Below are 25,195 nucleotides of genomic sequence, written 5' to 3'. Positions count from 1 at the left end.
GAAAACGCAAACGGGCTTCCGTACACAGGCAGATGCACATGCGCACAAGCAGCGCAGCGGAGCCCGTCTCGTGTCAGATGTTGGAGCTCAAGAGTTTGTGATCCTAATTCATAAAAAGCAATCATGAAGAGCAGGTTTAATACGGTGGATATTAGGGCGGCGATTGCGGAAATCAATGCCAAGTAAGAAACATGAACAGCATCAGTTCAGTGATCGTTGTGATCGGGTTCATCTGCTGTAAGTGTCTCATGTGCTTCAGACTAATAATGTTGATCGTGTGTGTTTATGTGTGCAGCTGTGTCGGGATGAGAGTCAACAACATCTATGACATCGATACTAAAACATACCTGATCAAGCTGCAGAAGTGAGTGACACACACACAGTCTGGTTTATTATCTTTGTGGGGACTCTCCATAGGCGCAATGGTTTTTATACTGTCCACACTGTATTTTCTATCCCCTTACCCTAACCCTACCCCTAAACCTAACCCTTACAGAAAACTTTCTGCATTTTTACTTTTTTAAAAAAATCTCATTCTGTGTGATTTATAAGCTTTTGTACGCATGGGGACCTCAAGCCAGTCCCCACAATGTCAAAAATTAAAAAAAGTTTTACTATCCCTGTGGGGACATTTGGTCCCCACAATGTAGCAAAAACAAGCACACACACACACACACTCTTGTGATTTGGAAATGTGTGATGAAACACAATAGAACATTGCTGTCTATTATTCTGTGCTATTAAAGATGATGTAAATGTGCTTTATTGTACATAATATGATACTCATGTGTGTTTTCTCAGGCCCGACTCTAAATCGGTGCTGTTGATCGAGTCTGGCATCAGGATTCACTGCACTGAGTTTGACTGGCCCAAGAACATCATGCCGTCTGGATTCGCCATGAAAGTACAGTCACACTGCAGATTGTATTATAATTATCATTAATCCATAAACCCATAATTGACATTCCTGATGTGTGTGTGTGTGTGTGTGTGTGTGTGTGATCCTGTCAGTGCCGGAAGCATCTCAAGTCCAGGCGTCTGGTTCATGTGAAGCAGCTCGGCGTGGACAGAATCGTGGACATTCAGTTCGGATCGGACGAGGCGGCGTATCACCTGATTCTGGAGCTGTACGACCGTGTAAGAACTTCATTATCATCATTAACACTGTCAGTGACATGTTCATCAGAACATGTGAGTTCCTGTATGAAATAATCACGTGACGCCGCTGAGGCAGAATCAGGGCTTACTTTTGTTTTTAGCAGCACATGTGCTTTTAACCGAAAACATTTAGGAGCACAGTCAAAATGTTAGACGCACCTTCCAATCAATAATAAAAAAATCTGATAAAAATCAGCCTTCCCATTACAACATGATATTTGACTCCTTAAAGTGAATTAAAGTCGAATTTTGTTTTTACCTTTGTAATGGCATTTTTCTAACTTTATTAAAAGTATGTCAACGTTTTAAAAAAACATATTTTATAAGCCATTTAAAACATCTAATTAAAACAACAGAATAAGAACAAGTACAATAAGAATAAGTTACCAATCAAATGAAATCATCAACAAAATTAATTACACAGACTAATACCACAAGTACTGCAGAGGTGCACAGAAGAACTCGAAAGTGTCTTGTAGGTGTATTTTCATGTTCAATGAGGCTCAGCGGTCACATGAGTGCAATCAAATTCATAAATTCAAGTTGAGATTAATGTTTTAAATATAACATTTTGAATATAGAAATATTAAAAGATTTAAATAACTGAAAAGATGCTTTAAAATGAAACTAAATCTGCCAGTAGGTGGCGGCGAGTCACTGATTTAATTACTGAATCATTCATTCATTTGATTCGTTCGAACGGCTGATTCATTCAGGAATAAAGCAAGTGACTCTTTATGAATGGGAAATTGAATCATTGACTCACTAGATTCATTTAAAAAGGCATGTTCAATTCATAAAGGAAACAGCGCTGTGTGTGAATGGAGATGTGCAGTGGCTCAGTTGTGACTTGTTTCAAACTATTTTTGACAACGAAACAGAGCAAAATCAGGCAATAGTGTTATAGTCAGACAATGCAGGTCACTTCATATTACATTGTTTATTGAACTGTTGTATTAAATCAGTATCTCCTTTACAAACTCACTCAATAATCATTCAAATCTGTCACTCATCTTAGTTCATCACAAAGTTCCTTTATAATGAATGAATCTCTCTACACTGCACAATCAATCTCTTATTTACACTTTGTTTATGAAGGGATTGGTGAGATATGTCTGTGATTCATTACTCAAAACATGTAGAAACCTTTTGAATCTCCCCTCAGCGCAAACACAAATATGCTGAAATGCTTTAATATTTTTTTCATAGTCGCACGCAGTAGTTTTTCAGTTGCAAATGCCACTGAAATGGTCACAGCACTGTAGAGCCCTGAGAATGACTGGTGTGTGTGTGTGTGTTCTCAGGGGAACATCATCCTGACGGACCATCAGTTCACCATCCTGAATCTACTTCGCTTCCGCACCGCAGAGGCTGAGGATGTGAAGATCGCTGTGAGGGAACGGTATCCCGTGGAGAACGCCAGACCAGAGGAGCCTCTCATCAGCCTGAGCAGGTACACGTCGCGTCACGCGGATGAAAACGTGTGTGTTTATCATGATGGATGATCACGACTCGTGTGTTTCTCTTCTCAGACTCTCAGAGATCTTGTCTGAAGCTCAGAGTGGAGAGCAAGTGAAAAGAGTTCTGAATCCTCATCTGCGTATGTCACGTGTTTTATGTGTTATTGTAAATGACACACACACAGACAGACAGTGTTGTTGATCATTGTGTGTTTGTGCAGCGTACGGCGGCTCGCTCATCGAACACTGTCTCATGGCGGTCGGGGTGCCGGGCCTCTGTAAAGTGGACGGACAGTTTGATGTGACTCAGGGTAAAAATCATCTGGATTCATGTAAACCAATAGCAGTTCCTGTTTGGTGGAGTAGCTGTGTGTTATGATGGTTTCTTGAGGAAAGGTCCAGAAGGAATCAAACAGTCATTTTGTCTTTTGCAGTAAGTCCAAAGATCCTGGAGGCCTTGCAGATGGCTGAAGATTATATGGAGAAGACGGCCAACTTCAGCGGAAGGGTGAGCGTGTCTTACGTATGACGTAGAGAGCGTATTCCTTTGCTGCGCCTCGACCGTTATATGAACGCTCATCTGTTCGTATCTGTCCACTTTAAAGGGCTACATCATTCAGAAAAGTGAGAAGAAGCCCAGCATGTGTCCGGATAAAAGCGACGAAGACTTGCTCACGTATGATGATCTGATTTCATCGCTCTTCTTTCCTCCGTTCATATTTTATCATGTTGCGGATAAACACACTGAGCTTTTCTGTCATGTGCAATAACGGATCCTCTTTTGTTTAACAGATATGAAGAATTTCATCCGTTTCTCTTTTGTCAACATGAAAAGAGCCGCTTTGTTGAGTTTGAGTCTTTTAACAAGGTTTGTGCGGCACACACTGCAGGAATGTGTTGATGTTATAAGTTTGCAGAATCTGCATGATGTTCCTAATTTAGAAAAACAAGAGGGATCATTAATGGGCTTCTGCAGGTTTTAAAAAGTCTTAATTTGCCCTTCCTTAAACGAAGCCTTTGAAAGTCTTACATTCATGAAGTCGTTGCACAGACTGAAAAAGAATATCATGCTCAGTACTTTTGTTCTGCTTTCAAATACAAATATCTAAAAATCCTGAAGTCAAGATACAGTCACTTGAAGCGAGTTTATGATTGAAACAAGAACAAACATCTGTGAGTGGGGTCAGAAAATGTATTTTCCCTTTGAATTAAGTTTATTTTTCTGACTTTATTAGCATATTTGTCCTTGCTTTCATCATAAACTCGATTCATTTTGATCAGTTTCAGAAATCAAGACTAATGTCAGGTATCTTGATGTAAGAATCTTTTAGACATTTGCTCTGGAAAAGGAGACAAAAATACTGAGGAAGAACATCACACTGTTTTTTGCAGTGTGATCAGAAGGTACAGAAAAAAATATTTCCATATTTCTAGTTGTTTGGAGCGGAGCTGTTCAAGCCTTAGACTTTTTTTTTTTGGAAAATACATAAAAAACAGTCTTCCGTATGTTTGATCACAGGCAGTTGATGAGTTCTTCTCTAAGATGGAGAGTCAGAAGCTGGACATGAAGGCGCTGCAGCAGGAGAAACACGCGCTGAAGAAGCTGGACAACGTCAGACGAGATCACGAGCAGCGGCTGGAGGCTCTTCATCAGGCTCAGGTCTGACTCCAGATCAGTCTGTGCTTACGTCTGTAACGCAGCACGCGAGAGGTTTTAACCGTGAGAGGCACATTATAGAGTGTGGTGATTCACTGCATGATTAAATAGTCATTAAACTCTCATTCGCTGAGTAGCATCATTCCACTAGAACAGGGTTAGGACGGGTTTGTACAAGATGCTTAAAGTACTTGAATTAGATTTTTTTGGCATTTGAAAAGTGCTTGAATTATTGAAAGACAATGTATCTATGAAATAAGTGTTTAATTTTTTCATTAAGCACATATGTTTTTAGGCATAATTAATGCTGCAGCCCGTCTGATGTTGAGTTTATGCAGCCACGGCCCTTTTCAGTGTTTACAGTGCTCACGATCACCGTCGTAATTAACTCCACTTCACCAGCTAGAATTCATCTTCCACACCATGCCATAATAGACTAATACAATCACATACAACAGTCATTTCATAACTATTTATTCCTAAACATATAGTGATAAATGTGAGATTGTGTTGAATGGTGTGAGGTGACTCTGGATGATTTCAACTGATTCCTATTGAACTGCAGCTCAAACTATTTCAAATCTAGTGAATGAAGCTACAAACTCCATCATAATGCACAATGTTTCCATCTAACATGTATTTTGAGCTGCAGCTCGTCATATTAATGGAGTGTTTCACTAGTTAGCAGTAAACCGGTTACCACACCTCAATATGGAGCAGATTTGTGTTGGAAATATGGATATTTCATTTGTAAACATCAGACTTGTTTCGCTTATTTCAGTTAATGTCATCAAACTAGCGAGATAAACCAGTAGTAGTGCTGACAGTGTCGTGTAAACATGACTGAACGCGAGAAAAGACGAAGAACAGATGAACCGATTCAATTGAACGCCGGAATCGCTCTGATTGATTCAAACTCGTGACTTCGATCATTCAGTTCAAATGAATCGTGAATCATTTGATTAAGATCAGAACTTCGGAGCGGGTTCGCGAATCTCTTAATTCAGATCGGGACTTTGGAGCGCGGTTTGCGAATCTTTTGATGCATATCAGGAGTTCAAATCGCGAATCATTTAATTCCTATGGGAAATTCCCAAACGCGTATCGCGAATTATTGATTTAGATCGGAACTTCGGAGCGGGTTCGCGAATCTTTTTATTTATTTATTTATTTATTTTTAATAAACAGTGGCAGTACAGTTACAAAAACACAGTTTTACTATAGTAAAAACTATAGTCACTATGTGTTTTTTATATATTTTTTTTGAGTAAGGAATCTGTTGCCAAACTTTAAAACAAAACAAAAGTTCATCTTAGGAAAACAGCATGAATATAGAGAGAGAGTTTTTTTAGGATTAACTTTTCATGTATTTGTGTAGAATAAATCAACTCTGATTAAAGAAAAGAGAGATTTAGAGCCTGCCGTTTTGTCTCCACCAATGCCAAAATCAAACCTACACCCTTGTTTTAATGTGTACAATTATATAAAATATATATTTAAATTGGTATCACAGCTGCTGCTGTCAGAATAACAGTTCATTTGAAATGTTATGTGCTTTATTTCTCTCCTTTTTGTTCTTAAGTTCATCATTACATACTTTGCATGTTCTGCACTGTATTTTTTTGTTATCTCAGTTTATTTTTATCTATCTGTTTATCTTTATTAGAATTTGAAAGACACTGTTTGATAAGTTCATTTTGCAGTATCTGTGTGAATCCTGGGTGGGCAAGTTTGGTCGTAGAGAGCCGCTGTCCTGCAGGGTTCATCTCCAAGCCTGAAAAGACCTCACCTGTCTGTAGTTTTAATAATCATGGAGACACTGATGAGCTTGTTTAGGTGTGTTTGATTAGAGTTGAAGCTAAACTCTGCAGAGCGGCGGCTCTCTAGGACCAAGCTTGCTTAACCCCTCCGCTAGATCTGAAGATCTGATTTTATTCGTGTGGATTGGTCGCGTCTCGTGTTGTAGGAAGTGGACCGGCTGAAGGGAGAGCTGGTGGAGATGAATCTTCACATCGTGGACCGAGCTCTTCAGGTGGTGCGCAGCGCGTTGGCCAATCAGGTGGACTGGGCCGAGATCGGTCAGATCGTGAAGGAAGCTCAGGCGGCCGGCGATCCCGTGGCCTGTGCCATTAAAGAGCTCAAGCTGCAGAGCAATCACATCACCATGCTGCTCAAGTGAGACATTTCCACCAGACGCCACTTCATAGCGTTTCAGTTTGACCGCATCCTCGTTTCCCTTTCAGAAACCCCTACGCCGGTTCAGAGGACGGAGCGGCAGAAGACACGGACGCCAAAAACGCCACAGAGGGAACGGAAGCGCTGAAGGGGAAAAAGGGTAAGAACAAAGAGAAAGGACAGAAAGGAAAAGTCGACAAGGACAAACCGGTTCTGGTGGACGTCGATCTCAATCTCTCCGCTTACGCCAACGCGAAGAAGTGAGTTTACGTGTGAATACCGCGATCAGACGTGAGCTCGTGTTTGAATGACGCGTTTACTCCAATACGAGTCTCTCATCAGGTATTACGACAACAAGAGAAGCGCGGCCAAAAAAGAGCAGAAGACCGTGGAAGCGGCACAGAAGGTAAGCAGAGACGTGACCGGTGGACGACGTGGGTCGAAGGGTTTGTTGAATGTCTGCTTTGTCTTTGTCTTGACTCAAGGCTTTCAAATCTGCTGAGAAAAAGACCAAACAAACACTTAAAGAAGTGCAGACAGTGACCAGCATCCAGAAGGCCAGGAAGGTCTACTGGTAAAGCCAAACATCCGTCCGAGCTTTCTTTGCACGTGCAAACGCCGTGTGTGTTTTTCTAATCCGGCACTTTTGTGGGCAGGTTCGAGAAGTTTCTGTGGTTCGTCAGCTCGGAGAACTACCTGATCATCGCCGGACGAGACCAGCAGCAGAACGAGATGATCGTCAAGCGCTACCTGAGAGCAGGTCAGAGCCAAGATCCTCCGCTCTGATGGTTTCCCGTGGGTTTGTCGCTTTCTCTGAATCGTGTGTTGTGTTTCCTCAGGGGACGTTTACGTTCACGCCGATCTGCACGGAGCCACGAGCTGCGTGATCAAGAACCCGACCGGTGAGGACCCGCACGACACCGGTGTCATTACCATTGACCTCAGCTTTAAAATGATGAACACCGATCTGATTCAGTTGGTGTGACCGTCCTGAACTAAAACACATTTGTTCACAAATAGCTGACTCTTATACATAGTTTATAGAAATCAATAGAAAGATCAGGTGGCTTTTGTCCGACGCACTGAATTTCCTGCATTCACTGGGAGTTGAACCCATGTCATGCACGTGTGAAACTCAGGATCTGCGTGACGCGTGTCTTTGAAGCTTCTGAGCGTGTTGCTCTTTCTCAGGCGAGCCCGTTCCGCCCCGGACGCTAACCGAGGCCGGTACGATGGCCGTGTGCTACAGCGCGGCGTGGGACGCTAAAGTGATCACCAGCGCGTGGTGGGTTCACCATAACCAGGTGAGCGGCGGCGGCGGCGACGCACATGGAATCAGGTGTCGAGATGAGTCCAGACGCTCACGTGCTTTCTTTCCTACAGGTGTCCAAAACCGCGCCGACGGGAGAGTATCTGACCACAGGAAGCTTCATGATCAGAGGTGAGCAAGAGTTGTGTGTCATTATATGGATAAATATGTATTACGTCGACAGGTAGAGAGCCAAAAGTAAAAGGAGGAGGTCTTTCCTGTGTCTGGATCCCACTTCTAGCAGAAAATTTGTTTCGTGCTTTGTTTAAAAGTTGTTTACAAAATGAAATGATTCATGTTTTTGTTCACTTTTCCACAGGAAAGAAAAACTTTTTGCCTCCTTCGTATCTGATCATGGGCTTTGGGTTTCTGTTCAAGGTAAAGACGCTGCTGACAAAACCATGACATCATAACTCTTTCCCTGCCGGTGTTCATGAAAAAAAGCATTTTGATCATTTTCACAAAAATGTCATGGCCCTCAGAATATTTTGCTTCATGAATATCTAAACGTGCAATATGTCAAAAGAAATTTATTTTAAAATGTATTTTATTCAAGCTTCATGTTTCAAAAAGAAAAAAAGATGCATTTTGAACAAATTGTTTTAAAGATGCAGTTTTTGACCGTATTGGATTCAGAACAGATGTAGTCGATCATTTCCATCAAAGCTTCACAGTCCTAAACCAGACATTTATTCGGTAACGTTGTGCTGTTTATTGTTTGATGATCGTGTTATTTGACACATGCATCTGCTGCTGTGTCCATCTAGAGCAGGGGTCACCAGACGAGGTCCTGGGGGCCGGTGTCCCTGCGGAGTTTAGCTCCGACCCTAATCAGACACACCTGAACCAGCGAATCAAGGTCTTACTAGGTATACTCGAAACTTCCAGGCAGGTGTGTTGAGGAAAGTTGGAGGTAAACTCTGCAGGACACCGGCCCTCCAGGATCAAGTTTGGTGACCCCTGATCTAGAGAATCAATTCAAGTTTGTTTGTATAGCACTGTTCACAATACAAATCTTTGCAAAGCAGCTTCACATAAAATTAAAAGTTTCTACAATATATTTAGTAGCAGCTTAGTGGTGTCTACGTCAAGTTGATGTACATATGGCAGAAATGTACATTAAAAATCAACTAGATAAAAAAGTTTGTCAAGACAAACTTTGAAGTTGGCTTAAGAAAGCTAAAACAGGAATTTAGAAAAAAGTCTTAAAAGCTAGAAGTTTGAAGGTTTTCAGTTTGAAGTAGTTTTAAAGATTAGCAAGTTACTAGAATTTTCTAGCATGATTACCATGTCGCTAGCATGTTGTTAGCGTATTTCTAGCATGATTAGCAAGTTACTAGCATGTTTCTGGTTGTTAGGCTTGGCTAATGATAGATTAAATGAGTTTGAATGGATTAGAAATACAGTACATAGAAGGGAAGTTTGATTGAGTCTCAAGGGATTCTGGGAGTTTGAATAGTGTTGGCTCATTTGAACGTTCCATCAATGTAAGTCTATGGGATTTTTCCCAGTTTTAACCGTCATTTTTAGGAAAACCGATTTTTAGTAAGTCCGATCAGTTAGAAAAGACACAGCACACTCGATCAGATCAGTCTGAAGATCTGGGCTGAGTCTGGAGTTTGTAGAGTTAAAGCTGTAGGAGGAGTAGCGTTTGAAAATGTTAGTCTCAGAAGAAGAAGCCAACTTACTTAATGACATGAAATAAAACAGAAGGTAAACACTATTAACAGCAATGATTATAATATGTTGCAGTCAAACTTGTAGCCGATTCAGTACTCCTTGAGATGATGTGTGATACGCCGCGTACAACAGTGAAATCACGGAAAGAAGAAAATTCTGTCAGCGGCAGAGAAAGAGTTGAAGATCTGTGCTGTTATCAGCGGTCACGTGATCGCAATCAACACTCGCTCACGTCGCTCGTTCGGTGTTCCTGTCTCTTTGCGTCTTGATCGTAGGTCGACGATCAGAGTGTTTTCAGACATCGTGGAGAGAGGAAGATGAAAACGCTGGATGAGGACGAGGAGGACGTGACCTCCAGCACTGCGGATCTCCTGGAGGAGGGAGAAGAACTCTTAGGTGTCGGCACACGTTCACTAACGTCACCAGTCATCTCTCGTTCTCCAGCCTTCTGTAAGATGATCTAACGTCTGTTTGGTGTTTGTGTGGTTGATTGCGTCTCAGAGGAGGACAGCGGGAACGAGGGTGAGGAGCAGCGGGAGTCCTGCGGGACGCCGGACGAGATGACGACCCGCGAAGACGTCAGAGACGAGGACGAAACGGAAGACGACGGGCAAACGTGCCGCGCGACGGACGAACGGCAGACCGAGGAAGAGAACGCGGCAGAAGAACGAGACGAGGAAGATCGGAGCGCCGAGATCAGCTTTCCGGACACGAACATCTCGCTGTCACACCTGCAGCCCAACAGGTGACGGACGTTCAGACAGTCGTTGTGTTTCGTATGACGGGACGTTTATGAAGGCGTTGGCTGTTTTGTGTCTTTCTCCACAGGCCTCTTCAGAGCGACGCTTTCAAACAGGACGATTCACGTCAGGTGAGTTACAGGCGCTGAGATCACACGAGCCCATCACCGGCTTTGAGTTAAACGCTGGTTAACAGCTGCGTCTGTCCTGCAGGTGAACGCAGAGACTCAAGGCAAGAAGCACCTGACGGCCAAACAGCGCAGGTGAGACTCGAGAAACGCCAGACGCTCACATTTATTTCTGTAGCGCTTTACGCAATACAGATCGATTCAGAGCGGCAGGAAAATAACAGAATCAACTGGATGAGTAGAGTTTGAGAACAAACTTTGAGATGATTAGCATGTTTCTCACCTGATTAGCAAGTTACTAGCATGTCACTACCATGATTAGCCAGTTACTACTATGATTAGCATGTTACTAGCATGTTGTTAGCATGGTTAGCAAGTTGCTAGAATGTTGCTAACATGATTAACAATTTACTAAGATGCTGTTAGCATGATTAGCAAATTATTAGCATGTTGCTAGCATGATTAGCTTGTTTATAGCATGACTGTAGCATGATTAGCATATCACTAGCATGTTTCTAGCAAAAAAAGTGGCCAAAACCACCTTTAAACCAGCCTGGGAGACCAGCTAACCCACCCATCAGCTTAGGCTGGTTTTAGCTGTAGTGAGTTGTTGAGCTTTGTTACAGCAGTAAACAGTTTAGATGCACCATAGGGCTCTTTATGTAAAAGTTTTGACCCCCTCAATGAAAGTGTATGGGATTTTAAGATGGTTTTGATAGTCTGGTTTTAAAAACCGTGAGCTGGATCAGTTAAAAAACATACAGCAACCAACTACAGACCAGTCTGAAGGTCTGACCCGAGTTTGGTGCTTGTAGCTTTAAAGTTCTAGGAGGAGATACTGACTACGTTTTGGCTCAGAAGAGCAAGAGTCGTGTTATGTAGCAGATCAGTAAATTGTGTTTCTCAAGCAAACTTAATGATGCACTTCATCAAATGAGACAAATTCAAATGTATCTATAAAACACCCTTAAAGGACCGTCGTGTCTTATTTAACTATTTAATTCAATATCAGTGGCTAATTCAGTGTGTATTTAATTCTCTATTTAATACCTTCTTTCAAAAATGCGTAAACCGCTTTGAGCGTCAAGATAATAATGTTGTGTCAGTGTCAGTCCTACAAGTTCTACAATGTTGTAAGTTTTTAAGCCAATCTTGAGCAAAGACTGATCCGTTAGAGCAGCACAACTAGTTAATCGCCCATCGCTGTCATCAGGGACATGAAGAAGAAGCCGAAACAGGAGAACACGGACGATCCGGAGGAATCCGACTCCAAACCGCCGGAAACTCCGAGCGTGACGCAGACGTGCAAGAACGGAGCGGCCAGTCAGCCGCTGAAGAGAGGACAGAAGGTAATTAAACAAATCAACCTGCGATCTTCATACAGTCACGTGTTATTGACGTGTCGCACGCTGATGCTGTCGCCGTTTTTCCCAGAACAAGCTGAAGAAGATGAAGGACAAATACAAAGACCAGGATGAAGAGGACAGAGAGATGATGATGAAGTTATTGGGGGTCAGTATCACAGTCGGTTCAAGTGTATCCTGAGATCCAGTGCGTGAACATTCGCAAATAACACGAGTTCACCAGACCAGCAGCCGCAGGAACGGGCAGCGTTTCCCATGAGCACATACTGTACAGAGAAATGCTTGTTTCTGTCGTCGTGTGTCTGTCATTCACACTGTCGTGAAAACAGTCCGCAGGATCCAATAAAGAGGAGAAAGCAAAGAAGGGCAAGAAAGGAAAAATGAAAGAAGAAGCGGTAAAGAAACCTCAGCCTCCCCAGAAAGGAGCCGTGAAGCCCAAAGCCGAGAACACGGCCCGGAAGAAAGACGACGCTGAAGCTGCCGAAGATCCCGCAGGAGGAGATCAAGACGTCAAGGTCACAGCACCGATTCATGACGCGTAATATCTGACAGATCAAACGTTATACACGTGTGAGTAAAGAGTGATCGAGTCTTGATTGTGTGTTGCAGGAGACGGAGGACGCGGACAATCCTGCTGCTGAGGTGAGTGAAGCAAGAACAAACAGCAAGCAGAAATTAAACTTCCCGCAGCCGCCGTGAATCACACGTGTCGTCTACTGAAAGCTCCCAGTCGTTTGAGCTGCTGCGTTTGGATCCGAGAGAAAAACGGCATCAGTGTGAACTGAACACGATCAGTGACTTGAGCTTTATTTGTGGATATTTGTATTCGGTCTCGTTTTGATCTGTTGTGGCTCTGAATGTTGTTTAACGATTTGATTGTTTTATTGTTTCAGGATAGTGAAAACATTCTGGACTCGTTGACCGGTCTGCCTCATCCGGACGACGTGTTGATGTTCGCGGTGCCGGTTTGTGCTCCTTACATGGCGCTGTCCAACTACAAGTGTGTATTAAACAGTGTGATTGTGAACAGATCATCAACTCATCTCATACATACCAGTGATTTACTCTCAACAACCTGTTTCCTGACTCCAGGTACAAAGTGAAATTAACTCCAGGCACTCAGAAAAAGGGGAAAGGTAAAGATGGTCTTAATGTAGAGTTTCAGTGCTGTAAATCTGTATGTAAACGTGGTAAGTGCACTAAATGTCCTGTGATCTGTGGCCGCAGCTGCCCGGACCGCCGTGCTGAGCTTTATGCGCGGTAAAGACGCCAGCGCACGAGAGAAGGATTTATTCAGGAGCGTAAAGGTATTTAAAGCTCACGTTTCACAAATCCGATCGTTGAACCGAACGCGTCAGGTGACGTAACGCTGCTGTTTTGCAGGACACGGATCTGTCCAGAAACATGCCTGGGAAAGTCAAGGTTTCCGCACCAAACCTGTTAGCAGCAAAGAAGAAGTGAAGCTCTGGATCCTGGATGAAACACTGATCACGTCCCATAATGCTTTTAATTGCCTTACGAAAGACTGATTGTTTATGTTATATCTTGTAACAGAACAGCTTTAAGGGTTTTTTGCAAGCAAATATTTTCTCCCTTATCAACTCATTGCATTGAATAATAAATAAAATAACAATATAAATATGAATGTTTCACCATTTATTTTCCATGTTGGAAAAAAAAAAAAAAAAGACAGCGAAATGAAAAGATACAAAATTTTGGCTTTTTGTACAAATCTGCATCAGAAAATCAGGATTGGAGTTGTGACGGATCATGAGAGTTTCTCAGAATGTTTGTAATCTTGAAGATTCTGTACATTTGTGAAGCGGACTGAGCTGACAGACCGAGATCTTTCAGTTCATCCCCCCCACTGCTGTTTTTGTACAGGAAGTGCTGATTGTTTAGTAACAATTAGAAATTGTGACATTGAGCGGTGTTTGATGTTTTCAATGCAGATGTGGTATTAATAAACTGCTGAAATAAATCATTTTTCTGCTACATTCTTAAATGACATTGACTCTCCCAGTCCGTGTGAGATACGACACCGACCCATCATAAAAGTCTCTCGTTCGTTTTTCCACACAGATCCTCTCATTCTCCTCTGAAAGCGAGCGCGCGTGCGATTGTCTTCTAGGAGTCTCCCGTGGTTCTCTGTTTGAGCCGATGGAGCAGGGCTTTGGGCAGGACGTCCCACATGTGCTCCAGTCGCTTACGGTGCAGGACGGCCGCGTCTAAACACAACCTGGACATCCACACGGCACAATCAAACTTCAGAGAGCATCGAAGACGGTAAGTGTGACGCTTCGGTGAAATCACTCACCTGACCAGAGATTTGGGCTGAACGGTGAACACCAGTAATTCGTTGCTGTGAGCCTGTGAATACAAACGGAAGAAACGATCGTATCTCAGTGGATTCAGACTGACGCTTCGAGTAAATACAGCAGTTACAATTGAGAAAACATCCTGACCCACAGATGCAGGATTTCAAGTGATTGATCCCAAATCTGTAAACTGTCCTACATTGACACCGTCTTGTGCGTCCGTCTGTCTCAAAACTACAACTGAACATTTACACTTAACTACAGGGCTTTTGTTTTCTACTCACTAGCTCTGGAGTTCTTCAGTCAAACATGCATTAGTAGCATAATAAGGAAGTAGATATTGGTGTTTTGCTCACGGCCTGTTGATGAGAGAGCAGGTTGTTGGCGCATCCTCCAAACACGAACACTTCTCCGTCAGGACCAAAACACGCCGTGTGCCACAGTCTGCACAAAACACACAAACATCAGCATCGCTGACTGCAAACGCAGACGGCGAACGAGACGAATATCAGACGCACCTGGGCCGTTCCGTGTGCTCGTGTTTAAACGGTTTCCACTCGTTCTTACTGACGCAGTACAGCCAGCCGTCGCCTGCAAAACAGACACTTTAATGAAGAGCGTTCGTTTTCATTCACAGGTGGAGGTGTGCAGGGCTCTGCGCTTAAAAAATTTAGGAGCCGAGTGCAATCAAATTCATAAATTCATGTTTTAAATATAACATTTTGAATATAAAAATACCAAAAGATTTAAATAACTGAAAAGATGCTTTAGTAATGAAACTAAATCTGCCAGTAGGTGGCGGCGAGTCACTGATTTAATGACTGAATCATTCATTTATTTGATACGTTCGAACGGCTGATTCATTCAGGAATAAAGCAAGTGACTCTTTATGAATGGTAAAAAGTGAATCAATGACTCACTAGATTCGTTTAAAAACGCACGTTCATTCATAAAGGAAACAGCGCTGTGTGTGAATGGAGATGTGCAGCGGCTCAGTTGTGACAATGTAAGTCACTTCATATTAACTTCTTGTTTATTGAACTGTTGTATTAAATCAATGTCTCATTTACAAACTCCCTTAAAATCATTAAATATCTGTCACTCATCTTAGTTCATCACAAAGTTCCATTATAATGAATGAAGCTCTCTACACTGCACAATCGGTCTCTTATTTACACTTTGTTTATGAAAGGATTCGTCAGATATGTCTGTGATTCATTATTAAAAACACATAGAAACCTTTTGAATCTCCCCTCAGCGCAAACACTAATATACTGATGGGGTCAGTTGCACTGACGCTCCTAAATATTTGTTCAAAATCACACGCAGTAGTTTTCGGCCGCACTGTAGAGCCCTGCTGCGTCACTCACTCAGTGTTTCTCTGTTGGTCGTGAAGCCGCCGAACAGAAAGATGTGATCCGCCGACACCGGGGTGAACGAGTGCCACGAGCGGCCGACGGGACCGTGCTGAGGAACGCACCTGAAACAAACACAAGTTTAGACGACCGCTGAGCCTTCACTGAGCATCCAGAACATCCCGAAGAGAAACACGTAAAATTAACCAGATTCGTCCGCCTGAACGTACATCTCGCTCCATTCCCACGTGTCCAGGTTGATGCAGTACAGATCATTCAGCCGATGATCCTGCAAAAGATGCAGCTTTTGAACGCAAATCACGGTACAAGACAGGTGACGTTACCGTAACGATGGACGGACGAGTACAGCGCGAGTCACGCAAACACACACCATGTAACGTCCTCCGAAGACGTAACCTCTGTTTCCGACGGTGGCGCAGGCGTGAGCGGCTCGTGGCGACGGAGCGTCCCCCTGTACGGACACGAAGAGCGTTAGGACCGGATCACGTGAGATCCGCACCATCGTACCTGAATTACAGGTTTAACACCTTTGTGATGGGCTGACTCCACGCCGACGTCTCCAGATCCAGAACGTGTATGTGATTGTTCCAGCCTCGTCCCGCGTGGTTACCCTGAAAAACACGACATCCGATTTCTGGTCTGAGGTCGCGTCTCACGCGGCGGCCGGCGGTGAAGACGGACTCACCATGAATGAGTTTTCATCTAGTTCAAACGTTCCTCTGTGACCGGGCTGCGCGATGTAGCCGTAGCCACCGAAATACGCCAGCCTGCGGAAACAGACCACAAACAGCTGGAGGAAAGTCATGGGATCTCGCTAATAAGATCATCTCACGGTTTGACGGGTCTCGGCCGCTCCGTAGAGCCGCTCGATGAACACGTACTGGTTTCTGTAAACCCAGCAGCCCAGCTTGTCTTTGCACGTCGGCGCCAGGCCCGTCAGATCGCTCATCTTCTCCCAGCGGAGCGCAGACGCTCTCAGCGGCAGACGGTAAACCTGCGCAAACCAAAGAAAAAAACAACATTTGTTCAACTTTCCCAAACTGACAGCTGCCTCTAGTATCTCCCTTTAGGAGAAAGACTCACCAAATTTGTGTTTCCTCTGGCTTGATGGCCGCCGAACAGGTAGAGAACGCCGTCCACGCACGTGCCGCAGCTGCCCGACATGGAGTTCGGCACGTCGCCCTCCGAACGTTTCATTCTCCTGTAAATAACGCACCGTTAGCGGCGTCCGGATCTCATTCGTGTGGCTCATGTGACAGCAGGATGATTTACCATCTTCCCGTCTCCATGTTGTATATCCAGATTTCGTTCTTCGGCAAATACAAGTCCGTAAATTCAGCAGCTTCGGTATCAGCATTCTGATAAAATGACAGTGACAACGTCAACCTTCAAAACAATGACTACGGTTCGGTGCGACAGAGCGAAGAGCGGGTTGATTCAGACCTTACGTGTGAATAAACGCGTACCTTATATCCTCCCCAAACGAACATGCAGCTGCCGTCAGTGACCGCGACGTGGCCGCTGCGCTCCGCCGGACGCTCTCTGGACACAAACGCCTCCTCCTGCTCCTCCTCCAGCCAGTCAAACTCTCCGTCCTCCTCCTGTCCTGCCGCCCATTCAAAGTCATCTTCATCATCCTCATCTTCCATGTTTGGTGCAAGATCTTCTTCCATGTCAGACAGGCACTAGAATGAGATCCGTACATGTCACTGATGAAACATCAGTTTAGCATTCAGCACATCAGTGCATTCATCTGCAGGGTGCTTTACAGATCTCAACACACACACACACACTTATAACAGCCCCATAAGAACAGACAGTCCATGTCAATATGTGACCCTGAACCACAAAACCAGTCATAAGTAAAGATCATGTTCCATGAAGATTTTTGTAAATTTTTCTACCGTAAATATATCAAAACTTAATTTCTGATTAGTAATATGCATTGCTAAGAACTTCATTTGGACAACTTTAAAGGTGACTTTCTCAATATTTAGATTTTTTTGCATCCTCAGATTCCAGATTTTCAAACAGTTGTATCTCGACCAATTATTGTTCTATCCTAACAAACCATACATCAGTGAAAAGCTTATTTATTCAGCTTTCAGATGATGTATAAATCTAAAAAAGTACCCTTATGACTGGTTCTGTGGTCCGGGGTCACAAATATCCTCCGTGTATTTACAATATAACTCCTCTACTGAGCTTCATATGGTCCGTGTATATTATTACAGCTGCCCGTGTCATCTTCAGCACATATTAACTAACTATTTTAATTGATAAATGGTCAGTACTGTTGATCAAATCGAGTAAACTACCTTCGCCAATCAGTCACTGATCGTGTTGTTTTGACAGAGCAGCTGATGCGCGCTAACCGCAACAGAATAATGACAGAAAACTACTCACACCAATGAAAACTAGTAATGCTGTCGCTTCTCTGGTTTATACGAATGAGTCATGAAAAGTAGCTTGCCGTGAGCAGCACTGCTCGCATGAATTAAAACTATTTAATGCAGAAAGGCCTCACCGGAAATATCTCCTGGTAAAATTACGCCGCCATATTAGTGAGGTCAGACAGTCACAGCCTTCACTGCGCATGTGCGGCGCATAGAAGCGCGCGTTACGCAACAGCCTGAACATGAAACAACGTTAAAGTGTGCCGTTTTAAACACGATTAAACCGTGTTGTTCGTCCAGATGGGTATTTTAATCAATCGGCGTGAGTTTGGACTTATTATGGATCTGCTGGTTTGCTGATTAATCGATTTGAAGGGAAGAAGAGAGAAGAGGGAGCGCCTCAGAACTTCAGGTTCGCTTACTGTTTTTAAGTCTGAGCTTATTTACCAAACATGTAACGAATTATACTAACCAGTTAGTCTCCGTATCGGATCCCAATCCAGTATTTCACACACAGTACTTGAACTGGTGTGTCGTGTTGTTGTTTACTGGAGAAATCCATCGTTTTTTAAGCAAAACATCCGACACGCTTTACGATCGTTAGAAGCTAACTAACCCAAACACGACTAGCGTTAACCCTGTGTGCGACCTCGATGTGGTCTGTCCTTGTTTCACAGGCAGGTCAGGTCGTGTGTCGGTTCAGTATGAAGCTGCAGTGTGATGTGGAGGTCGTTAATCGGATGCTGCCGTCGTTCGGGCTGAAGAATAAAGGCAGATCCAGCCGCGCGGTTTTATCCATCGGGAAACATGTGGACCGGAGCCTGTATCTGCTCATCTGCACCGCCAAAGACCGCAGCGGATCCAAATACAAGGCAGCTTTCTGTTTGACACACATCTTTGCGCTGTGGCAGATCGTGTCGATCAGCTCTTGAGTCTGTGTTTGTTTGCTCTGCAGCTGAAGGAGAACATTGAGAAGTTCTTCACGTGGTTTGTGGAAGAGGGCAAAGCCACGGTTCGGCTGAAGGAACCCGCCATCGACATCTGTCTGAGTAAAGTAAAGATGTGCTTTCTCATCTCATCACCCGAAGTGCAGTTTTTCTTGTGTTTTGTAGTCTTGAAGCCAGCAAACTGACATTAGGATATTATTTAGCTGATAAATAATCATTCTCAACTAGTGTATGAACTAAGGGTTTGGGTTTATTGTGTGAATCTGTATTTCTTCTCCATCTGATGTTAAATAAGGGGAGTCCCACTGGAAGTTTACCTTCCTAGAATCACTAGAACCAGCCTCTCTGCCAGTCGTCTGCTGCAAATATCAAGGTCTCTTTTCTGAGCAATGATTTTTGCTTTACTGGAGCTGTTTATCCAGTTTTTACTCGTACAGATTGGTGATCATTTTAAGTTTTAACTCAGTACCCACTGGTCAACTGTGATGTGACCTGATTCTCAGATGTCAGGGGAATATCTGCTGGCGTCGCTCTAGTTCCTGCACAGACCTGGTTTTGCTTAAATAGAGTATGGATGCTATTAAAACCCTTGTGCGGTCTTCGGGGTCATTTTGACCCGCAAATGACTTTCGCTTAATTTTTAAAAAATGTTCTCTTTGTCGAAATGACATGAGACTTGGTACAGCTGTCAGCACTATCTAGATCTACAAATAAAAAAAAAATTGGAGTGATATCTTGATTTTATATTAGTGTAAAAAAAAAAGTCACATTCAAGATCTTTGGGGTCTCTAGCGACCCCATGCAACAAAATTTAATTTTCTAACAAAGTAATAGTTTTTTTTTTAAACAAATATTATTTTCTTATTTATTAATGTTTTTACTATATTTGTTCCATTTTTGGAGGATTTATTATATTTTTTAAAATTTATATAAATTAATAAATACATATTTTTTTATTAGGTTTTTATACAAAAACAGCTTTTTGTGTACAATTCACTTTATAAAAGACCCACATTTTGAACTTTCATTCATGGGGATAACATGGATAATTTGACATGGTTTGGTGTAAGATTTTTGCCCATCATTTGGAAAATGCCGCTTTAAAAATAAAAAAATATCATTTTTACCAGTAGATGGCTGCAGAGCTCCACTATTTACAATTTGCTATTTGACCAACTAAAAGATATCTTTTTACAAGTTTTTTCAGTTGGATTGATATCTACATATAATAAAATCACAATTATAACAATAAAAATTACTTTTTGTCAAAGTTTAATTTTTTTTTGTACTAAAAAAAACAGTTTTTATGATTTTATGATTAGAATCAAACCAACAAAATGTTGATTCAAAATACATCCATTCAAAATGTATCAGTTCATCCATTACTTTGACAAAAAGTAATTTTTATTTTTATATTTGTGATTTCATAATATGTAAATAAAATCCAAAAATCAAAAAATCAAAAAAAAAAAAAAAAAAAAAAAAAAAAAAAAGACGTGGCCTAATGGTTAGGGAATCGGGCCTGCAATTGAATCGTTGCGGGTTTGAGTCCCTGATCCGGCAGGGATTGAAGGTGGGGGCAGTGAATAACCAGTGCTCTCTCCACCCTCAATACCATGACTGAGGTGAGACCCTTGAGCAAGGCCCCCAACTGCTCCCCGGGCGCCACAGTGATAGCAGTATGGCTGCCCTCTATTTACTATTTGACCAACAAAAAGATATCTTTTTAAATTTTTTTTCAGTTGGATTGATATCTACATATAATGAAATCACAATTATAACAATAAAAATTTACTTTTTGTCAAAGTTTAATATTTTTTAGACTGAAAAAAAAATCAGTTTTTCAATAGTTACATTATGATTAGAATCAAACCAACAAAATGTCGATTCAAAATTCATCCATTCAAAATTTATCAATTCATCCATTACTTTGACAAAAAGTAATTTTTATTTGTATAATTGTGATTTCATTTGTAGATAAAATCCAAAAATTCAAATCAAAATCAAAATCAAAATCAAAAAAAAAAAAAAAAAAAAAAAAAAAAAAAAAAAAAAAAAAGACGTGGCCTAATGGTTGGGGAATCGGGCTTGCAACCGAAACACTGCAGGTTCGAGTCCCTGATCCGGCAGGGATTGAAGGTGGGGGGAGTGAATAACCAGCGCTCTCTCCACCCTCACTACCACGACTGAGGTGAGACCCTTGAGCAAGCCACCGATCCCCCAACTGCTCCCCGGGCGCTGCAGCGATAGCAATATGGCTGCCCACTGCTCCGGGTGTTTGTTCACTACTCACTACTGTGTGTGTGCACTTGGATGGGCTAAATGCAGAACACAAATTCTCAGTATGGGTCACTATACTTGGCCACACGTCACATCCTTTCCTTTCCCACTGAAAAACTTGTAAAAAGATGTCTTTTAGTTAGTCAAATAGCACATAGTAAACAGTGGAGCTCTGCAGCCATCTACTGGTAAAAATGATAATTTTTTATTTTTAAACCGGCATTTTTCAAATGATGAGCAAAAATCTTACACCAAACTATGTCAAATGATCCAGGTTATACCATGAATGAAAGTTAAAAATGTGGGTCTTTCATAAAGTGAATTTTACACAAAAAGCTGTTTTTGTATAAAAACCTATTAAAAAAAATATTTATTTATTAATTTATATAAATTTAAAAAATCATAATAAATCCTCCAAAACTGACACAAATGTAGTAAAAACATTAATGAACAGAAAAATGAATTTTGTTTTAGAAAAAAACTATTATTTTGTTACAAAATTAAGTTTTGTTGCGTGGGGTCTCTACAGACCCCAAACACCTTAAGTGTACAACCCACAATGAAAACCGCACAAGGAGAAGTTCACTTCCAGAACAAAAATGTACAGATAATGTACTCACACACTTGTCATCCAAAATGTTCATATCTGTCTGTCTTCAGTCGTAAAAAAAAATTGTTTTTTGAGGAAAACATTTCAGGATTTTTCTAAATATAGTGGACTTCAGTGGTGCCCCCAAGTTTGAACTTCCAAAATGCAGATTAAATGCAGCTTCGAAGGGCTCTAAATGATCCCAGCCAAAAAAAAATTCATTTATTCGTTTTTAACCTCAAATGCGCTTTTCTAGCTCCATGTGAACTGTGTGTTCCGGGTCAATACAGTTAGGGTATGTTGGAAAACTCCCATCTCGTTTTCTCCTCCAGCATCAAAATCGTCCTACATTGCTGTTTTACCTTTTTTGTAAAGGGCGTTTGATCTTCTTTGCAGGTTTGTTTTGTAAACACTAGGTCGGTACTTCTGCAGCAATGTAGAGCTAATTTGAAGTTGGAGGAGAAAATGAGACGGGAGTTTTCTGACATACCCAAACTGTAATGAACCGGAATACAAAGAGTACATGCAGAGCTAGACAAGATGAGCATTTGAGGTTAAAATGTGTATAAATTGTGTAAAAAGTATATACTTTTTTTTTTTTTTTTTGTTCTGGAAGTGAACTTCTCCTTTAAAAAACATTTCCTAAAAAGGTGTGCGCTTGATTTTTGTGTTTGTGTGTGTCGAACAGGCCGACATCAGCAGCTTGAAGAACTTCCTCTCCGCCGCCCGACTGGCACACAGAGGAACTGACACAGACTCCCTCCCCCTGTCGGCCCTCGGCCCGGCCCGTGCCCGCGATGTCGAGAAACCCAAGAAGAAGCTCAGCATTTTGTCCAAGAAGGACTATCCGCTCACGTCCAGCTTCCCGTATTCGCTGGAGCAGCTGCAGGTGTCGTATTGCAGGTTGTCACGCGTGGACATGCGCATGCTGTCGCTCAGATCGCTGCGCCGGCTCGACCTCAGCAACAACCACATCAAAACGCTGCCGTCCACCGTGGGCGACCTGAGCTGCCTCGCCGAGTTGATTCTTCACAACAACCACCTGGAGAGCTTCAGCGAAAGCCTGTGCTCCTCAACTCTGCAGACGTCGCTTCAGCATCTGGACTTGAGTCAGAACCGGCTGAAGGTCCTGCCCGCTCGCTTCTGCCAGCTGCGGCAGCTGGTGAACCTCAAACTGGACGATAACAAACTCGTGCGGCTCCCTTTTCACGTCGGCCGCCTCTCAAAGCTGCGTTTCCTGTCCGCCGCTCATAACCAGCTCACCGTACTTCCTGCGAGCTTCAGGAAGCTGTGCCTGGAGAACCTGGACCTGTTCGGCAACCCGTTTACTCAAGCCAACGCTCTGGACCACACCATTCACCTCACATTCCCGCTGACGCTGCAGGAGCTGGCGTCTCGCGCCGTGGTCGACCTCAGGTGAGGCCCGTTCCGTCGCTTTGCGTCTGCCGACGTCACGAGCTGTTGCTAACGCTGTGTTCTTGTCTTGTGTTTTCTTCGTGCCAGAATCCCGCACGGCCCTCACGTCGTCCCGTTCCACCTGTGTCACGAGCTGGACTTCTTTAAAGCGTGCGACTGCGGTCGGACGTGCATCAACTCCTACATCCAGACGGCCGTCAGCATGAACCTGCACCTCGTGTCTCACACCGTGGTGTTGGTGGACAACATGGGCGGCACAGAAGCTCCGGTGCAGAAGCACTTCTGCTCGCTCATGTGTTACTGCGAGTTCATGGACGGCTGCGTGCAGCGCGACCTGAGATGACGACGCGACGATCGCGCTCTCGTGCGCTTGGTGTTTCGGTGTTTGTGTTCGTCTTTCAGCTCAATGTTTAAGGGTTTGTTCATAGGACAGTTTTGTGCAAAAGACCTTTAAACTACAGCGTCACAACGTGTTTTATGAAATAAATAAAAGTCATTAAAACAAAAGTTTGAGGTGCCAAAGAAACATGATTTGATGATTTCATTTAAAGGATTAGTTCACTTCCAGAACAAAAATTTATAGATAATGTAACCCCCCCCCCCCTTGTCATCCAAGATCATGTCATGTCTTTCTTCAGTGAAAAAAAAAGAAATTGCTTTTTTTTTTTTGATGAAAACATTTTAGGATTTTTCTCCATATAGTGGACTTCAATGGTGCCCCTGATTTTGAATGTCCAAAATGCAGTTTAAATGCAGCTTCAAAGGCCTCTAAAGCCAAGGAAAAAGTGTCTTATTTAGTGAAACGATTGGTCATTTTCAAAACATAAAGACAGTTTACATATTTTTTAACCTCAAATACTCGTCTTGTCTCGTCTGCCTGAACTGTTTTTTTCCGGTTCGTGACAGTTAGGGTACATCAAAAAGCTCCTCATCTCATTGATGAGATCCTCATCTCAAAAAGCGCCTCACTGTTTCCTCCAACTTCAAAATCATCCTACATCGCTGTTTTACCTGTTTTTGTAAAGGGCGTTTGATGATCTTTGCATGTTCACTTTATAAACACTGGGTCAGTACTTATGCAGCGATGTAGGGTGATTTTGAAGTTGGAGGCGAAAATGAGATGGGAGTTTTTCGACATACACTAACTGTATTGAAATGGAAAAAACAGTTCAGGAAGACGAAACAAGACAAGCATTTGAGGTTAAAAAGTATAGAAATTGTAATTTCTTTTAGAAAATAACCAGTCGTTTCACTAGGTAAGACCCTTCTTCCATGGCGGGGATTGTTTAGAGCCATTTGAAGTTGCATTTACGTTTAATCTCAGGGGCACCATATCGGTCCATTATATGGGGAAAAATTCTGAAATGTTCTCCTCAAAAAACATAATTTCTTTACAACTGAAGAAAGAAAGACATGAACATCTTTGATGACAAGGGAGTGAGTACATTATCTATAATTGTTGTTCTGGAAGTGAACTTCTCCTTTAACAGACTTATTTCATTGTTCATTCAGTTTCCTTTATTTTAATCAGCCTTTTTTTTTTTTTTTTTTTTTTTTTTTTTTCTTTCCCCCATTTCTCCCCAAAAGGTCAGTCTGTATTTCAAGTTTATTTCTAAACAGAACTAAACAAAGACTTCTACTTTACTTTGAAACTTGTGTCTGAACTAAAACTAAAAGACATTCTTGAATATAAACCCCTAATAATGTGATATCACACTTTCAGTTAGTTAAGAGAAACTTGTATGTTTAGTCCAAATCAGACCAGAGAGAGTTCTGGAAACACAAGGCGGCCGAGGTCTTGTGATTGCAGATGAAGACGTCTCTGCCGTCAGGGTCGATCTCTCTCAAAATAGAGCCGGCAGCAGCCGATCGGACGCTGGTCTCCACGAATCGCTCGGCTGTGTCGCTCTCGTGGTCTTCTGAAGAATGTTTTGTCTTTGGTTTTTCAGTGTCCTGAGAAGAAATCAGATCCTGCTGGTTAGTTGAGCTGCTGGATTGCTGGTTTATCAGTGTATTATTGCGTGTCATCAGCAGCTGGTTTTCTGTCCCCGGGGCGACGCTCCCTTCATGGACGTCTCCATCTTCGTCGTTTTCCGTCACACGGGTTTGGATTTCAGATTCGCTGGAAAACTTCCACAGAGAAAGAGTAACAATTAGAGCATCACTAATATCTACTTCATAGCACATCTCCTGCATTACTAG

General features: G+C 42.5%; 4 protein-coding genes across 6 annotated transcripts in view; 2 read left to right on the top strand and 2 right to left on the bottom strand.

Moving 5' to 3' along the window:
• The first annotated feature begins 14 nt into the window (after positions 1-14).
• On the top strand, positions 15-13,333 carry LOC127179244 (ribosome quality control complex subunit NEMF). Its single transcript, XM_051132541.1, has 32 exons — positions 15-182; positions 296-364; positions 802-904; positions 1,012-1,137; positions 2,463-2,611; positions 2,691-2,758; positions 2,840-2,929; positions 3,053-3,126; positions 3,224-3,294; positions 3,411-3,486; positions 4,138-4,278; positions 6,242-6,450; positions 6,519-6,710; positions 6,793-6,856; positions 6,936-7,024; positions 7,107-7,210; positions 7,290-7,352; positions 7,642-7,754; positions 7,834-7,891; positions 8,079-8,137; positions 9,715-9,835; positions 9,941-10,184; positions 10,268-10,310; positions 10,393-10,442; positions 11,521-11,656; positions 11,742-11,819; positions 12,001-12,186; positions 12,281-12,313; positions 12,565-12,671; positions 12,764-12,807; positions 12,899-12,978; positions 13,055-13,333. The coding sequence occupies exons 1-32, from the start codon at positions 124-126 to the stop codon at positions 13,130-13,132; spliced, it is 3,177 nt and encodes a 1,058-aa protein (XP_050988498.1). The 5' UTR covers positions 15-123; the 3' UTR covers positions 13,133-13,333.
• On the bottom strand, positions 13,315-18,425 carry klhdc2 (kelch domain containing 2). 3 transcript variants are annotated; one of them, XM_051132549.1, is made up of 14 exons: positions 18,234-18,425; positions 16,832-17,050; positions 16,638-16,723; positions 16,449-16,566; positions 16,247-16,359; positions 16,051-16,132; positions 15,893-15,976; positions 15,736-15,816; positions 15,575-15,633; positions 15,360-15,469; positions 14,508-14,580; positions 14,346-14,433; positions 13,989-14,041; positions 13,315-13,910 (listed from the first exon to the last, which is right to left on the bottom strand). In XM_051132549.1, exons 2-14 carry the CDS (start codon positions 17,036-17,038, stop codon positions 13,799-13,801), a joined length of 1,266 nt encoding a protein of 421 aa, XP_050988506.1. In that variant the 5' UTR covers positions 17,039-17,050; positions 18,234-18,425; the 3' UTR covers positions 13,315-13,798. The 3 variants fall into 3 exon arrangements, with proteins under 3 accessions (XP_050988506.1, XP_050988505.1, XP_050988504.1); XM_051132548.1 differs by lacking the exon at positions 18,234-18,425 and adding an exon at positions 17,893-17,969; XM_051132547.1 differs by lacking the exon at positions 18,234-18,425 and adding an exon at positions 17,772-17,932.
• Positions 18,024-23,513, top strand: lrr1 (leucine rich repeat protein 1). The gene is made up of 5 exons (XM_051132550.1): positions 18,024-18,173; positions 18,439-18,633; positions 18,717-18,815; positions 22,266-22,993; positions 23,081-23,513. Exons 2-5 carry the CDS (start codon positions 18,466-18,468, stop codon positions 23,334-23,336), a joined length of 1,251 nt encoding a protein of 416 aa, XP_050988507.1. The 5' UTR covers positions 18,024-18,173; positions 18,439-18,465; the 3' UTR covers positions 23,337-23,513.
• An 852-nt stretch (positions 23,514-24,365) lies between these two features.
• Positions 24,366-25,195, bottom strand: part of dnaaf2 (dynein axonemal assembly factor 2) — a 2,310-nt gene continuing 1,480 nt past the window's right edge. Inside the window, exon 2 of the mRNA XM_051132761.1 lies at positions 24,366-25,123. Coding sequence (XP_050988718.1) covers positions 24,740-25,123 — 384 coding nt within the window. The 3' untranslated portion in view covers positions 24,366-24,739. The remainder of the gene's footprint in view (positions 25,124-25,195) is intronic.

The sequence above is a fragment of the Labeo rohita genome, chromosome 17 (genome assembly GCF_022985175.1).
Source record: "Labeo rohita strain BAU-BD-2019 chromosome 17, IGBB_LRoh.1.0, whole genome shotgun sequence".
In the NCBI taxonomy this organism is placed as follows: Eukaryota; Metazoa; Chordata; class Actinopteri; order Cypriniformes; family Cyprinidae; genus Labeo; species Labeo rohita.
The sequence above is the reverse complement of the archived record's forward strand: the minus strand, read 5'-3'. Positions and strand labels throughout refer to the sequence as shown.